The sequence below is a fragment of the Anastrepha ludens genome, chromosome 2 (assembly GCF_028408465.1).
Source record: "Anastrepha ludens isolate Willacy chromosome 2, idAnaLude1.1, whole genome shotgun sequence".
Classification (NCBI taxonomy): Eukaryota; Metazoa; Arthropoda; class Insecta; order Diptera; family Tephritidae; genus Anastrepha; species Anastrepha ludens.
In genome coordinates this window covers 74,302,808-74,319,720 of record NC_071498.1, presented here as the reverse complement: position 1 = coordinate 74,319,720, position 16,913 = coordinate 74,302,808, and the positions used below count along the sequence as shown (strand labels likewise).

The 16,913-nt window shown below is 38.6% G+C and overlaps 2 protein-coding genes across 3 annotated transcripts; both read right to left on the bottom strand.

Annotated features, from left to right (window-relative positions):
• Window positions 1–1,603: 1,603 nt before the first annotated feature.
• LOC128871856 (uncharacterized) lies at window positions 1,604–2,829 on the bottom strand. Its single transcript, XM_054113981.1, has one exon. The coding sequence runs from the start codon at window positions 2,658–2,660 to the stop codon at window positions 1,794–1,796; it is 867 nt and encodes a 288-aa protein (XP_053969956.1). The 5' UTR covers window positions 2,661–2,829; the 3' UTR covers window positions 1,604–1,793.
• Window positions 2,830–5,682: 2,853 nt separating this feature from the next.
• Window positions 5,683–15,256, bottom strand: LOC128871855 (exocyst complex component 6). 2 transcript variants are annotated; one of them, XR_008456068.1, is made up of 4 exons: window positions 15,061–15,256; window positions 13,902–14,986; window positions 6,144–13,841; window positions 5,683–6,077 (listed from the first exon to the last, which is right to left on the bottom strand). XR_008456068.1 is itself a non-coding variant. In XM_054113980.1 (3 exons), the coding sequence occupies exons 1-3, from the start codon at window positions 15,134–15,136 to the stop codon at window positions 12,735–12,737; spliced, it is 2,268 nt and encodes a 755-aa protein (XP_053969955.1). In that variant the 5' UTR covers window positions 15,137–15,256; the 3' UTR covers window positions 5,683–12,734. The 2 variants fall into 2 exon arrangements, 1 of the variants encoding a protein (XP_053969955.1); XM_054113980.1 differs by having other exon boundaries at window positions 5,683–13,841.
• Window positions 15,257–16,913: the final 1,657 nt, after the last annotated feature.

Here is a 16,913-nt window from a genome sequence, read left to right as displayed (position 1 = left end):
TTCTAACACATAATCATAAATGAGTTTTTGTAACAGTGACCGGGCCATATCGGCTGTTTTATTGCGATGAGGCAAATCTAAATTACAGAAAAAATCGTATAGCAAAGAAAATGAAAGAAACTTATTCTCACCACCCATTTAATTTTCTTATAACCACGACCATGCTTCATTAGCGCCTTCCTTGGTACTGCGGCGTACCCATATGGGAAGAAGGGTATATTCAGAAACGCATTATAAATGCGCAGTAATTGCAGCGCTGGCAGCACTGCCAATGTGACAAGTGATGCAATTGATAGATTTGTTAACGATTTGCAAAAAGATTTGTTGCATTTATGAACGCGTTTTACACTAAAATGGAAGTATTATTGAGTTTAGTTGTTGACGATATATTTGAAGTAAAAAATGATAGTTTTTTGCTAAATTTAAAAAAAAAGACGTGTAAAGCTAAACAGAAGATCACATATAGTAAGATGTTCATTAAAACGAAAAATTCCCAAAAATAAATCTTTTTTGCTAGTCGCTAATGCTTTTTAATTTATTGTGATTGTAATTCATTACTTTTCCAATTTTCACAAAAAAAAAAAAAATCTTTTTTTGAAACAATTAGAAAATTTTCGCCGCGCGATTTACCCGTCTATTTTCAAATCTTTATTCACTTTTTTTATTTCTTCCGCCACCTTATTCCACAAAACACTCTTTTTCCTCCTCCCTGAAGCAAATTCACTTTCCATGCTCAGTCGGACTCTGAGAAGCAACTTTACTTCTGATGTACTTAGATAATCGCTAAAATCAAGAAAAATGTAATAAAATATTGTTTTAATAACGTATATTTAATATATCTTTGCATTAAAAGCTAAAAAAATTAGTTTTATACTCAGTTTTCATCAGACATCATATTAGCGTAATCAGCGGCAGTATTAAATTTTTTCCTGCAAATAATGCATGACGTTTGATACAAAAATGGCGTTTTGGAACGCGACGCATTTGCAGTACTGCCATATTTGCATTTCTGAACGCATTGCCAACACTGCAAAAGTACGTTGCGCATTTTATAATGCGTTTCTGAATATACCTGAAGTGATGATTCGGAGCCAGTAAGCAGCTCCAATGCAGCAGTATATAAACCACCACCAGTTAAATGTTTGCCAATTCTTATAGACCTGCATTAATAAGTATTTGTACGTCTTTTCGATAATCAGCGAGTCGAACCAGTGCTTTGTATTATTCACCACGGTCTAGCAATGATACAGCTGCAATAAATTGTAATAAAATTTTAAATTAATTAAATTAAGGGACAACCGAGAGTCAATAAATTGGCATAATCATGAAATTTCGTTGTTCCTATTTACGGCGAAAAATTCAGCTGGGTGGTTACCATCACTTTATTAAGTCCACCTTGCATCTTATTATCAATTACCTATGCCATCTATGCTACACAATAAGAATTCTGATTAAAGTTTTGGTGTAAATTTGTAGAATTTCCACAACTTTTGCACAAAATAAAAAAAAAAAAACGATTTTTATGCTTTTTGTAGGATTCGTGATTAGTGTACCCTTCGTAAAAAATTAAGACACCGAATAAACAAAAGTATAACAAAACTAGTCAAAATATCGCACTTTTTATTTTTCATGAGTATATATATATATCTACAAAAATATTATAACATTAAAGAATACGCTTACAATGGAATATGTTCTTAGTGAGACTTAGTTTTTATTTTAACACATCACACGATGTCAACACATTATATCAAGTTTACATCCTTCTTTTTAATAAATGCTTTCAACGAACTTTAGGTAAACATGCGCTTTACTAAATTTTTATATTGTTTATTACTAGACTTCCAACTTTCCGTTATGCGTTGATGTAGTTTGGCGAATTCCTTTTTCTCTTGATAATTCCGAATATGTTCGATGGTGTGCCTTGCTTTTTCAAATTCTTTAAGGTGGTATAATGCCATTGCTCGTCTATATATACTCTTTTCTGATGCATCCGATTGTTCTTCAACAAACTTTGTTTGATATATTACATCTTCATAACGGTGTTGAGACAACAAGCAAGCTGCCAAATTTGTTTGTATTTGGGTGAACAGCATTTGTATATTCTTACGGGACACACCATCCATACATGCAGACAAGCTATCGTGAGGTTTATACGAGATCAAGCACTTGGCAGCACGTGAGAAATAGTCGTGCGCAAAGAGTGGGTATTGCTTGAACATAGTCACACCGTTTTCTTTGTAACGCAACGCTAGCGAGTAAGTTTCTGCCACGCTTAGTTTTTGTATTTCTTTTGTTTCATGTATGCTTACCAGGGACATTATAAAACTTATTTCTTCTCGTTTTGTAGTAATAAAGCAACGAGCCCGTTCACCCACTACAAATTGACGCACAAGCAGTTCTACATAGTAGTCAACCGGCGTAAGCGCATTACCCATTTCAAGTAGTTGCTCGAGACCAAGTACTTCATTGGCCAAGTGTCGACTTTTACGTTCATTCAAATTATGTACTTCCTCCACCTTTAATGTAACCTTAGACACCAAATGCGGTTTATCCAAATGCTTGAAATTGTCCAAAGAGAGTACATGTTTGCGCAACCCCTTTCGAGGCATTGTCCACTCGCTGCCAATATACCATGACATAGGCTTGAACATATCCATTGTAAGCGGGTATTATTTGGCAATGATTAAATGAAGAAAACTGGTATATTCTCCACTGTGTTGAAGTACTTTTCGTAAAGTTTATTTACTTTTTAAATATTCTGACCTAGATGGTTTCTAATAGCAGAGCTGAAGTCAAAGTAAGGCAAATTTATAGTGTGCATTCGCTTCAAAATAAAAGTAGGTTGATTCTAATCAAAGCGAATAAAAGACCAAAGGTGACGCCTTCCCAAAAGTATACTTTTATTTTTCGCGATTTTGACAAGTGCGGCTTCAGTCACCTTATTAAGAAAACAAATAAACAAAGCCAACCAAACTCTATGTGGGTTGGCTTTCCATGGCTAACACGAAAAATTTGCTTATAATGTCTAAGGGCTGGGATTCGCAATAATGTACATTGGGCAATTTTTGTCAAACTATGTCTTAATTAATGAAACTTGGTGCAGATGTTAGGGAGGTGTTAAGCAACAATCTTTATAACTCCCAATTATTCGGGAAATAATATTTTCGTAATTAATTGCCTTCAAAATGCCCTCGGGAACTTCGCTATAGTTTGGTACATTACACTATACTCTTTTACACTTCACTAAAATTCACTAAATATACATTCACTCGCGTGTTTTTACTTATTTTTATTCTTGTATTCGAATTATTTTCATTGAGATTAAATGCAAATGCATTTGTCCATATAATCACTTTCCAATTTTAAACGCGAATAAGAAGATTGGAATGACAAAAATATGAACAAAAATGAATTATTTCAGCTTAGTGTTAATGATGGGGATGGGGGTTATTGTACCTCCTTACTACACACACACATATGACGAAGGCCGCCCACGCGGAATGGAGTTCTGCGCAAAAATACTGTGGATTGCGTAGCCGTAATTGGGCTGATGAGGGTTATTTTTTTGAAGTGCGGCCCAATTCCGCCCACGCGAAAAGGAGTTCTACGCAAAAAAATTGTGGATTGCGTAGCCGGAATCGGACTGATGAGCTTTATTTTTTGAAAGGAAACGAATAATAATAGTAATAAAGACAACTACAATCACCCTATTTGTTTTGCAGACATGATAATCGAATTTTTGTGGAGAAAATCTGTTTATAAAAAGCATGAGGACCCGTTTGTAAAACTAATCGAAGCAATACAATATACTATAAACCGTAATTTTTTATTTTTAATTACTTTATTATTTGTTGCGACTTTAAATATCATTGTTTTTAAGCTTCGATGAGTTAAATACGGGCACAACATAATCCAGACAATCGCACTGTTTTTATTTTCAATTTCCTTCTGCAACGCCTTTTTTGTATGTTTAAATTTTCAAAAATGTTTCTCAATTTTAAATTACAGCAAAAAATACTGCAGATTTACAGTCAATGCTTCAGTGAACATCTCTGTATACGAACTTCATTTTTATTTCAGGTGTATGGTCCGATGGATTAAGATCTGGACTTCCAGACGTCCAATCTTCTGCGGTTATGAGCCCAATAATATTGTTTTTAGCCTCTGCTTGGCGGTTTTTGCCTTATGGGCTGGAGCAGAATCTAGCTAGAGGATTCAACTAAGAGAGTACTGCTCAATGGCTTCACTACGCCTTCTATGACATCTTCCTGGTAAACTTTTGCCCGGTTTTAATCCCTTTTTCCCAGAAATAAAGAGATGTAATGCTTTTTTAAGACACTCCTCGCTAAACCATTATGGAGGCTGAATGGTGGTCACACTGAAGTTTTAGCTTAGATTTTCTCGTTATTCTAATAAGGAATAATACTAAAATACTTCTTTAACAGGGGAAATTGTCTCATCTGTGAGAATAATATTTTCATGGCCGTTGACCGCGTACCACCGAAGAAGCTGCTTGGTTCTGTCGAGTCTAATTTTTTTCAAGCCTGTTGTCAAAAGATGACGAGTTGAGCGACGGAATACTTTCATGTGGAGATCATTTCTAATTGGTCTTGACATGGATCTGATTGATACATTCGCTTCTCTGGACATGATTTTGTGTTTTTTAAAGGGATTCTCTCGAATTATTGGTTCGAGCCACGCTTAAATAACGTTTCCACGACAGTCGGTTCTACGTTACCGAAACGATCCGGATTTATGTTCGGCCAAGAATCGTCAATGTTTATGGCGCTACAACAACAACAACGCTTAAATAAAATTAGCAAATTCTACATTTTAATTATATTCTTTTTCCAAACTGCTTGGAAAGAATTTAATTGTTTCTTTTGTGTTTTAAGAATACCATTTTATTTCGTGTTTTCTTTTACATATACATAGTATAATCGTAATGTAATTATGGTCGTATCGATATTTTATAACGTAATAAAGAATTTAACAGCATGAATATAAATATAGAAATTAAAATATATTTAATTTTTACTCTTTGCTTAATATAAATAACATTTATTATAAACACCTAAAGCGTACTTTAGAAATATAGAAATAAATTTAGAAATATATATATATAGAAACATTTCCGCTTGAACAATTTGTGTCATGCATGCTGGAAGATACCCTGGCGACAATATGAACTATGTATTCATTTATACGATCACGCCCATTATCAAAAATGCGGCGTCACGTCCTTTACCACTTTTATACTATACACATTACTGCCAGTAATATCACCTTATAAATTTCACAGCATAAACATTTCAATTAGGGTCATTAGGGCCACTTCTAATACCAATTGGTACTTTTGCTCTTAATAATAAACATGAATGGAACGAGTTCACAAATAAAATAAATGAGAATATCACTTGTGCTTCGCACTCAATTCGAATGTGTTCAGGGAATTATATATATGTATATACATATGTACAGTTTGTCAAGAATATGATTATTGAAAATAAATTCAATTTGTCTATTTCAATAGAAAAAATAGCACTCTTTATTTATCTTTGATTTCTTTTTTGTACTGATTCAATTTATTCACAGCATTTGAAGGGAATTAATAAAAAAAACTTCAAATTGATCGGAAAACCAACAGCTAAAGCAACAAAAACAAATATCACACTAATAAACTGTTTTAACAAACTTTAATACAGGACTTTTTATTAAATACATAATGTGGATATGTGATTTTTTAATTAATTTAATATTCGGTATGGTAACCGTTAGCTTCAATAATATTTTGCTGACGCTTTTTCATGGTATGGACTAATTTATTTACGTCGTATACGTTCGGTATGTCATGCCATTTCTCCATTATTGCAGTTTTTAATGCTGCTGCATTCTTTGGATGTCTTTTAGCTTCTCTTTTCTTCAAAAAGGCCCACACATTTTCATTCACATTTTTGTCGGAACTCTGGGTTGGTGTATTTATAGCTTTGTACCACACTCCTCGTTAAGCTCCTTTGCAAGTGTTCCCAAGGAAATTCTCGAGTTTTGATTCAATTTTCAGATCATCAAGTATTCTGCAAGTTCAGAAATTTTACATTAGGTTATGTTATGATGGTAGTCGGTTCGTACGACCAACTCACATAGACCTTACAGGTCCGTTGTGATACCACTGTGTGATACGGGAACCTTGAATAACCTCGAGTTACTGGTTGTTACCTTCGAAAGTTTGCTCTTCTGCTTATCTTCACAGCAAGGCTACTATGGTCCGAAAACAGGCCCTTCGTCGTTATTGGTGGAGTGACCCCCTAAGCGATTTTGGCTGAGCTCAACAAAGCGCTTCTTTTACATGCTAACCTAGTGACACCAAATCCTTCTCGACTTGGTCTTGCCCTTCTACCTTCAGGCGTTGTACCGAATACTTTCAGAGCCGGTGCGTTTGTTTCCATTCGAACAACTTTACGGTTTATCAACTCTTGTTATTGTGATAATTTTCTGTGAAATTAGATAGGCTTTCATTGAAATTGAAGATTGAATTGTAATTTCGAAGCTGAAGAAACGTATTTATATTTGGATGTTTACTACATCATCACTTCAGGATTTTGAGTCTTCATCACAACATTTGGCCCCTCTCGCTGTGTAATTTGGATGGGTCATCGACGCTTGCGAGAACGTGTCTTGTTACAAAAATGTTATATATGCCTAGAATACGGCCACATGTCGCGCAAATGGGCTAGTCGGAAATGTGGTGTTGACGGTCACTTCGCCAAGCGCTGTAAGGCCGCTCAAGACCTATTATCACAAAAAGTTGAAGAAATTAGAGCAGATATTGCCATTATAAGTGAGTCCTACAAGTGTGAAAACCACAGCACATGGGCCTCCGACAGCTAAAACTGCGCGGTCATCTGGCTTTATGGAGGGCTCGCTTTCTAAGAGGATAATAGCGCTGGTGAAGCGTTGTTCTGATCCAAAATAAATGGAACCAACTTCGTCAGTTGCTACGCAAGACCCAGTCTGACAACAACGCAGTACGAACAGCTTCTTCAAAACATTGTACTGGAAGCTAGTAGGAAATCGCCTTTAATCATACCGGGTGATTTCAACGCTTGGGCAACCGAATGGGGAAGCCGGCGCACAAACAAAAGAGGAGAGATGCTTCTTGGTGCATTCGCTTCCCTCCACATTACTGTTCTAAATAGCGGGTCAACTTACACCTACCGTAAAATAAGAATGGGGTCAATTATAGATATTGCCCTGGCAAATGATTCTCTTGCTCAAAAAATGGAGGGTGAGCGAGGGCTACACGCACAGTGACTATCAGCTATCATAATGGACATTACTGAAAGCTGACAGGTCCAAAGTCGAAGGACGAGAAACTAGGCGAAATCCTTAAATATATGATTAGTACCGGGTGGTATTATCCAAAGCGAAAAGCGTACGCCCACCCCAAATTACTTGCCCAGTAAGGCTGCGCCAAATTGTTACTACTATTTTTCCTCAAAAATCTGAAAACATTTTGCCATCCTGCACACAATACGAAGCAGGTGACATCCCTCGAGCCATCGAACAAGAACTCCAAGCGGCGTATAATAAAATAAAGTCAAAGAAAGCTCGAGGTCCAGATGGTAAACCAAATAGAGGACTGAAATTAGCGATTTCCAAACGTCCATACATATTTCTAGCGGTATTCCAAACCTGCCTTAACGAAGGCACTTTCCCAAAGAGGTGGAAGATGCAAGCACTTGTGCGGCGATTTCGAGTCTTACCGACCAATTTGTCTACTAGACACAATGGGAGAAATTTTAGAGAGTATTATTTGCGGCAGCTTGTTATCTTTCGCTGAAGATGAATGTATTCTATCTACATACCAGTTTGGCTTCAGTAAATCCCGCTCAATAGTGGATGCTATCAAATGCATAGTAGATTTAGCAACAGAAGCCATTGAAGGCAAGAGATGGTGTGGCTGGAAAAAAGAGTACTGCGTAACTCTGAACTTTAGAAACGCTTTTAACATAGCTAGCTGGCAACGTATACTGGAAACCCTCGCAAAAATAAGGTCGGAATAACTGGAAGCTATTTCATGGACCGTGAGGTTTAGAAGCGAAAAAAGTGCTGAGGAGTACATCGTGACAGCAGGGGTTCCTCAAGGATCAGTTCTGGGTCCACTGATATGGAACTTAATGTATGACGGGGTTCTAAGACTGGATATGCCCCTAGAATTTAAGTCATTGGATTCGCGGATGACATCGCGGTGGTAATGGTATCAAAGAAAATCCACGAAATAAGAGAATTGCCAGCAAATCAGTAAGAAGGATCAAGGCTTGGCTAAGGTCTATAAAGTTGGAACTAGCTGAACATAAGACCGATGTAGTCCTAATAAGCAGTATAAAGGTAGTAGAAACTATGAATGTAAATGTCGGGACTGTAACTATTAAAATACCCTGGAATATGCTGTGAAAAAGGCATCGAGGCTGAGGCACTGAATATCTACACAAAAAAACTGATAGCCGTCTATCGGATAAGCGCTTTGCGGACTATCTGCGGCTTCCGACGAATTTCGAACAATGCGTCCTTCGTTATAGCCAGCTTAGTCCCCGTAGACAAAGCTAACACGGTGGTAGAGCAAGGCATAAAAATATTACAGAAAAACGTTGTTCGATCGCTCGCTGGCAAGACCGGTGGGTGGACGCATGGATTAGTACCCATTCTCACTCATTGTTTTACATTATTCGCGGCATACAGGACTGCACACTCGATGCCTTCTTTACAGCACATTCCATTCATAGTTTTTACTATCTTTCTACTGCTTATTAGGACTACATCGGTCTTATGCTCAGCTAATTCCAGCTTCACAGACATCAACCCAGCCTTGGTCCTGCCTACTGATTCGCTCGAATCCAATTAATATAGTTCTAGGGGCATATCCAGTCTTAGAACCCCGTCATAGCGTATAGCAGCTACGTCTCATCTCAACAGATGGCACGAGATTCGTCGAATTGTTATGCCATCCTCAAGGATTTTTAGATGGATGAGGTAAGTACATCTGTAAAGACGAACTGGTGCATCTAGTAAAGAAGAACTTCGATTGCTGCAGCAAAAGGTCTGCGAAATATTGAGGGAAGGAGGGTTACAATTTCGAAAGTGATCATTGAACTGCACTGAACTAAACGCAAGCATTTCCAATGCATCTACTATCATACCACATTATATCCTCTACGCTAAGGTGTTCACGCTTTATGTCTTATCTGGAGCACAAGGGGAGACTACTTCACGTTCACCATTAATTTGAGGGAACTGCCTGTTAATTTGACCATGCTTATGTTTCTATCACGCAATACGTTCTTCGATCCTCTGGGGCTCCTGGCTCCCGCAACTATAAATTCTATGATGTGGTTTTAACACATATGGCGCACTAAAGTAGGTTAGGATTAAATCCTTCCTAAGTCCATCGCCACGAAGAGTTTGGAGCACCTCATAGAACTGCAGCAGTTGTCACGTTTGGATTGGTGCGGGAGTAGTTGGGTCATTTATGCAATTGCACGTATTCGCTGACGCGCATACGCTGCCGTTCTATACGCGCGTACACCACACAGCGACGGTAGCATTACTGTGCCACTAATTTGTTCGAGAACCAAGGTGACGGCGCTTAAATCAACACCGTTGCCACATCTTGAACTATGCGTCGCGCATCTTGCTGCGAAACTGGTGTGAACCGCGGGACACTGCTGGACCGATCTCAGCTAACCGCTTTGACGGGCACTCCCAAAGCATTTGCGTGGTTACAAGCTGACCCCAGCAGATGGATGACGTTTATTGCAACCGCGTCACTGACATTCAAAAAATTCTGCCTCCCGAATGTTGGAATTACGTCCGTTCTGAACAGAATCCTGCAGGCTGCGCTTCAGAAGTTATTACCCCCTCTGAATTATTACGTCATCAATTGGGGTGGGCTGGTTCTATTTTCCTGAAAAGCGCTTAACAATTGTGGAAGCAGATTACATCTAAGAGCACACGACAGAGCTGGGCATACGAAGTAGCCCTTGTGCCCATGTGACTAACTCTACGGATCCCTGGTCGGTGATGACGAAATACTCATAATTTTCCCAGCTGCGTCGAGTCATAACCTGCGTTCTAGTCGTATGAATGACGAAAGTCATATGAATGATAATTATAATAGCAATGAAAGAGACGAGTTCCATACAGCTGAAATATTGATTGACGGACCGAGCATAATTGAAGTAACCGAGAATAAATAAATTAAAAAACAATAAAACAGGTAGGGAAGACGGAATCCTGGCCATTCCGATTACAGGCGGTTCTTCGTTACCGGAATGACTCGGGATTTTCCCGTTTAAGGGCTGCCGCCCCAGTAAACTAGCCCTGTCTAGTGTACCGTATCCCACCCCCAGGCCTTAAGACTCATAGGGAGTAGTCCACAAGGTATGTGTAAGGTACTTCATACTCGCTGGAAGGATCCGGGACACACGTCCCAATTTCCCAGCTGAAGCAGCTGTTCTGGCGAACGAACGTGATCGCCTACACCTGGTAACTCAACACAACCGTAACAAATGGGAAGAGCATTTGAAGTCCTGTAACTTCACCTCTGGTATAAGCACGCTCTTAAGGTCTCTGTCGAACCCACCGGAAGGTCTCTGTCGAACCCGACGAAGCACAATGACAAGGTGGATATGACCTTCAACGGTCATGCTTCGTTGGATCCGAAGAGATGCGTGTGCCATTTTAGCCGGCAATTTATTCTGCATCCTCCGGCCGACAGATCCAAATGTAGTGCACCAGACGGCTGCACAAACTGACATACAACAGTGCGCCACTTGGTTTCTCCAGCGATGAGGTTCAGGGAGCCCGATAACTCTCCTTTCCCCAGTAGTGAACACTCTTGAGGCCCTTCTACTCCCGCTCCTCACAGAACAGTTGACCTCAGCTTCACACCAGCATGGCCTCCGAAGAGTGCATAGCACCACCACGGCACTCACCGTCATTAACACCCAGGTAAACCGCGGTCTCAACCAAAGCCGCCTCTGCAAGAGGGCTATCCTAGTAGCGTTGGATCTACAAAAGGCTTTCGGCATCGTCTGCCACGCCACGCTACTAGATGACATTTTACAGTCGACACTCCCGCCAGGGCTGAAGAGGTGGACCGCGAACTACCTAAGTGGTCGTCATTCGTCGGTGATATTTCGAGACCAAATATCTAAACAGAGGAAAATAAAGCAAGGCGTACCGCAGGGTGGTGTCCTTTCACCCTTGCTTTTCAACTTCTATGTCACGAAACTCCCCCAGCCACCAGAATGAGTCTCCCTGGTCTCATACGCCGACGACTGCACGATAATGGCGCCGGGCAATGACATTGATGGCCTATGCTCCAACTTAAACGACTAGCCTTTTTTCGCTTCTTCACTGCGAGGAATTTACAACCCTCCCCCACTAAATCCACGGTGACCCTTTTCACCACCTGGACAAAGGAGGTCAAGCTAAAACTCAAGGTGAAAGTCGATGATACACAAATTCCGACGGGTAACAACCCCAAAATATTGGGAGTCACCTTTGACAGCTTGCTCTCCTTTTCAGCGCATACAACAGCTATTGCAACTAAAGTTCAGAATCGCAACAAGGTTCTCGAGTCACTCGCCGGTAGCACTTAGGGCAAAGACAAGGAAATGTTGCTGTCGACTTTTAAAGCAATTGGCCGACCGGTTCCAAACTATCATGGCAAGAAAACAAAAACAAACTAATTCACATATTCAAGCTGCTAGAAACAAAAGCAAAAATTATAGGGGTGAATGTTAACGCCGAAAAAACTAAGTTTATGCTTCCCTCAGCACGTAATATGGATGCCAACAATCTACGGTTCTTACTTATGGCGCTGAAATCTGGACACTGTAAGCTAATGATATAAACCAGCAATTGCGATTTGAAAGAACTATAATGAGAAAAATCTACAGTCCTATTCGGCTTGAAAATGGCATATATCGCATCCGTTACAACAACGAAATTCAAAAACCTTATTGGTGGTGAAAATGTAATACGTTTTGTTAAAGCGCAGCGGATTAGTTGGAGTGGCCACATCATAAGAATGTCCAACAAAAGAATCCAAAAAAGGGTGTTTAATTTGCGTCCAATTAGAAGAGGAAAGAGAGGCCGACCAAGAAAGAGATGACTTGATGACGCAGAAGCAGACTTTAAAGCGGTGAAAGTTCGTAATTGGAGTAATGAGGCAAGAGAAAGACTGAATTGGAGGAGGATTGTTGATGAAGCTATGGTCCACCACAGACTGTGAAGCTAAGAGAGAGAGAGAGTTCTTATACATACGTGCACTTATGGTAAAGCACTTAAAGGTTTATCAACTCTTGTTATTCGTGATAATTTACTGTAAAAAAGGTAGGCTTTGATTGAAAAAAAAATATGTATATAAAGGGGAATATTTCGGAAAATATACATATGTAGATAAATTGTAATTTTGAAGCTGAATAAATGAGATTATATTTGAATTTTTGCCACAACATCATCGTTTTAATAACCACAGGATTTTGGGTTTTCATCACAACCTTTGGTCCCTCTGGCTGTATAATTTTTTTATCCTATGAACTGGATCCTCTCGCATTATATGCGAAACCTTTAAGCAATGGAGGATATTCCCCGCAACATGATATAAATTTCTTACTGTCTTCACCGCTTAAACCTATTTTTTTTTCTCCGTAAAATATACTCTGCATCTAATTCTGCCGCTCGCTTAGGTGTTTTAGTTGTTTCAGTACTGTATCCAGCAGCTTTTTTTTGTCATTTTTGCGCAGTACTGAAAACATTGTTTTCTTGTCTGCTTCGCGTATCTTCTCCAAAATAGTAATAATCGATTGTGGATGCACCAAGTGATATCTATTCTCTTGCTTGCCGTAATCATGCAAATATGTACTCCATTCCTCCATAATGAGTAAGTCGAGTAGTTGCCGATTTTCGAGAAAATATTTGGAAAGTTCACCTTCCCGCAAACCAGGGACCGGCTCAGATGCAGCAAAGAATTCACATTGCAACAAATCCAAATTGATTTGTTGCAGTGCGCCAGTTGAAATTTGTTTCACTTCCTCATCGTAGAGTATATTATAAATTTTGTTTGCGATGTGTTCACAGGTGCGTCGGCAAGCCGTTTGTGCAATGCCCGGCAATTTGAAAGCAAAGCTATCAAATGTACTCTTTAAATAAGAAATCATATCGGTAATGTAAGCGGATGCGATCCCGGGTGGTTCAATGAGCAACCAATCGTAGGCTGCCAAATCAAAGAATTCATCTATTTTAGAGCAAATGCGTACGGCAACCTGTTTTTCTGCTTCCTGGCGAGCCACATGGAACATAGCCGATGGCGTTAGTGAAATATTGCTTACCGTGTTAGTCATGTAACAAACGAATTCATCCAAAAAGCGACCAGCCTTTTCCAAGTACTGCGTGTCAATAATAATTTGAATAAGTTGCAGTAGGGCGACGCTAGGATTGCGAAACACCATAGACAAACAACCACTAAAGCTACGTGTCAGCAATAAATTTGCCGCTTTCCGTACCATTGCTGCCACTTCATTTGGTGAAAGTGTAAGTTCTTCAGCGAATTTCATACAGGCGTACATAAATTCTTTCGCTTGGTGATAGACTTCCGGTACCATGCGTGAAAAGGGAAATTTCTTCGGAAACGTCGTATGTTCCAATTGATCTGAATGGAAGGGAAAACGTTCAATAATTGACTCATATTCCTCTTGATTTTCTACAATCATCGGCAGAAATTGCTCCTTATCCAGTACATCACGGAAAACATGTACCCAGCGTTGTAATAATACCTGAAAATAAAGGAATTATTAAACTTTTTATATTTTCTAAATACTTTTTTATCTACTAGCCTCATTATAGTGATCGCGCATATTATGTAAACACTCGAACAGCATGTTTACTGTGTAGCCGTAACATTTGAAAGTATTGATGGACAACATAATCAAATTCTTTATGCGCAGTAATATGTTTGGATCGGTACAAGATGACGATGCCATGCTAATCTCATTTACGAATTTCGTTAAGGAGATGGACCACATATCTTCCAAATATGACGTTGTTACCACATCTCCAGCTGTATTTTTAACATGATCCTCCACAATGAAAAAGCCAACAATAGCACATATATATGTTTTGTATGCATCCAAGTTGTCGTGCATGCCTGGCGGTGGTTGCAGCACCAGCTTTGATTGATCTCGACGCTGTTGCCGATAGTCTTTTTCAAAGTATTCACGTTGGCCTAAAACTATGTTAATGTGTAAACAACGATATATTGGCGAGAAATCAATAAGATTCTGTGCACTTAAATTATTTTCTTCCTCACGATTGTCAGGCTGACGCAACTTGTGCTCTTCTATAATGGCATTGATATCACGTTTCTGCAGTTTCTTGGTATGCATTATAGCCACTTCACCGATCTTCGGTGAAAATTTTCTAATATTTTCGAGAAACTCTCGAAAGTCGGCCTCGGCGGAACGTCTTATATTCTCTTTGGCGACTGGTATTGCTTGCCGAATTTGAGTGGCAAAACGATAGTTGTTTAGTCCAACCAAGTGCTGGGATTCCAATGATTCCAGCGTGCGTAAAGATTGATAATACTGTTTATTATTTGCTTGCTGAATAAATTTAATGTAGCATTCGAGTGCCGGAAGACACGCTTGTAGAGCGTCAATGGCGTTAGCCAAATTTGACTCAATTTGGCGCGCACGCACCAAATCGTGTCCTTGCTGCAACACCGACGTACTTATTTGCTGTAATGAGCGATCCAATGTATGCACCTCTTCGTGAAGTTGTTTTGCTTGTGTGCGCACTTGCAGCAGCTCCTGTATGGAGTCTATGAATCCTTGATAATAGAGGTTGCATATTCGTTCAATGTCCTTATCATGGCTGCGTATACGCTGGTCGAGCTGTTCGGAGATTGACTCAGTATTGTTGCCTTAAGTAGTAAGAGTAAAGTTGTAGTAGTGCGTGGATATCTATGTATATATACACATTAAGTTATCCAAATACCTTCTAAAATTGAACGAAACGTGGGTCCCCAGTAGTCATCCACGGACTCAATATCCTGCACAGTAACTTTTGACATATCCTTATTGTAGGATTTTGTTGTTCAAAATAAAAAGATATTCAACTACTTAATGAAAGTTAGTAAATAAAGAACCCGTCAGCAAATTTTCTACTTCTTGCACTATTATCTGTTCACAATAGTCACCTTCTTATGGTTCAAGCAGAGAACGTAAATTCATAGAGAAGGCTAGAACGAAATGATGTCAATTGCTAACAAAACGTGGGTAAGAAACTTGTATTATTTCACCACGGCCTTGGAAAAGTTAACAGAAGAGAGTTAACATAGCGTAGCGTAGTCAACAGAATTAAATATAGCGTTTGCATTGAAATGTAAAATGCCAAGATTTGGTGTTAGGCAAAATAAAATAACAACAGGCGTGTACATTTTTCTTTCAGGCTTATTTGCCATCGGCATTATGCATGCGCAAATGGATTATTTCGTGTGAGATGAATATATTTAATCTAAGTATATGCATGCATGAATGTGAAATTTTAAGGATCTAATACTTAAATTGTATTGATATGGAGTGTATTATTAAAATTATTTCATAATATTCACATAAAAACTAATTTTGTAAACTATTCATTTACATCAAGGGTTAGTATTCAACAATATGTTGTACTTTTTAAATTAGTATGTATATTCATATACTACAAAGTGTTGAATGCATATAACAGTCACCATCCATTTTCAGGTGGGCAGAAATAATCTTGACCTGCCTCATAACGTCATCTATGCTCATAACACAGCTTACATGCATATCTACATACTATAAAAAATTCAAGAGCAAATAGACAAACATATGTAAACATATTAATATACCTATATATGCAAAAATTTCATGTAATCCGTATGCGTTTACATATACATATGAATATATATGTTGGGACAATGTATGTACGTAGATGTTTCTATTCTAAGTAAAACAATGCATATTCGTATATACATATGTATGTACATATAACCGCTCACACTCACTTTATGCCTCTTCATGCGTTTGTCTTCAAAACCAAAATTCTAAGCCTGGCGACTACAAAAACAAAATGCATTCATAGGCACGTTTGTAGCGGCCATTATTTACCCGCGACGGCGCTGAACAGTTTCAAATATTAGAAAGCACAACAAAAACAAATTCATTGATAAGTTCGAGCTCATTTTTCTACGAGCAAAGTACTTTCATACATAAAACGAGCCACCCATATGCCAATTTTCTTGACCATTCGAAAATAGTCTATATTGGAATATTTCGCATTGAATCATTTGCCAATTTTGGTAAATCTTGAATTTTTGTCATGTCGAATGGTCGCGTCTCCGTACATATGTATGCATCAATATATGTATGTAAATATAATATGTCTTCTTAATGTTCGACAACCGCAGCTGATGTGCGTCAAGTGCGCGCATGAGTACACAGTAAGTTGCAGAGAACAACAACAGCAGCTTGAATGCCCAGAAGTTTGCAAGCAGTCATCGATGCTGGTGGTGGCTCAAAAAAAAAAATAATAATTTCCACAAATTTAATCAGTTTTCCTAGATAATTCTTGTTTTCTAAGTTCGTATGTACACTTTTGTCAGTGCCTTTTTTTGGTTTTTCGTGAATAACTTTTAAAGTAAATATTGAAAATAATTTTTTCCTTTACATTTCATTTCTTTTAAATGCTTTAGATGGGGAGAAATTAAAAAAAAGGGATCGTATGGAGAGTTTTGTCCGCAACTGTATGTTTGTTTTGATATTTTTATGAGGTGCTTTTTCATTGCAGAAATACACTCTCAGGTTTGTCATTGCTTGCCGAGG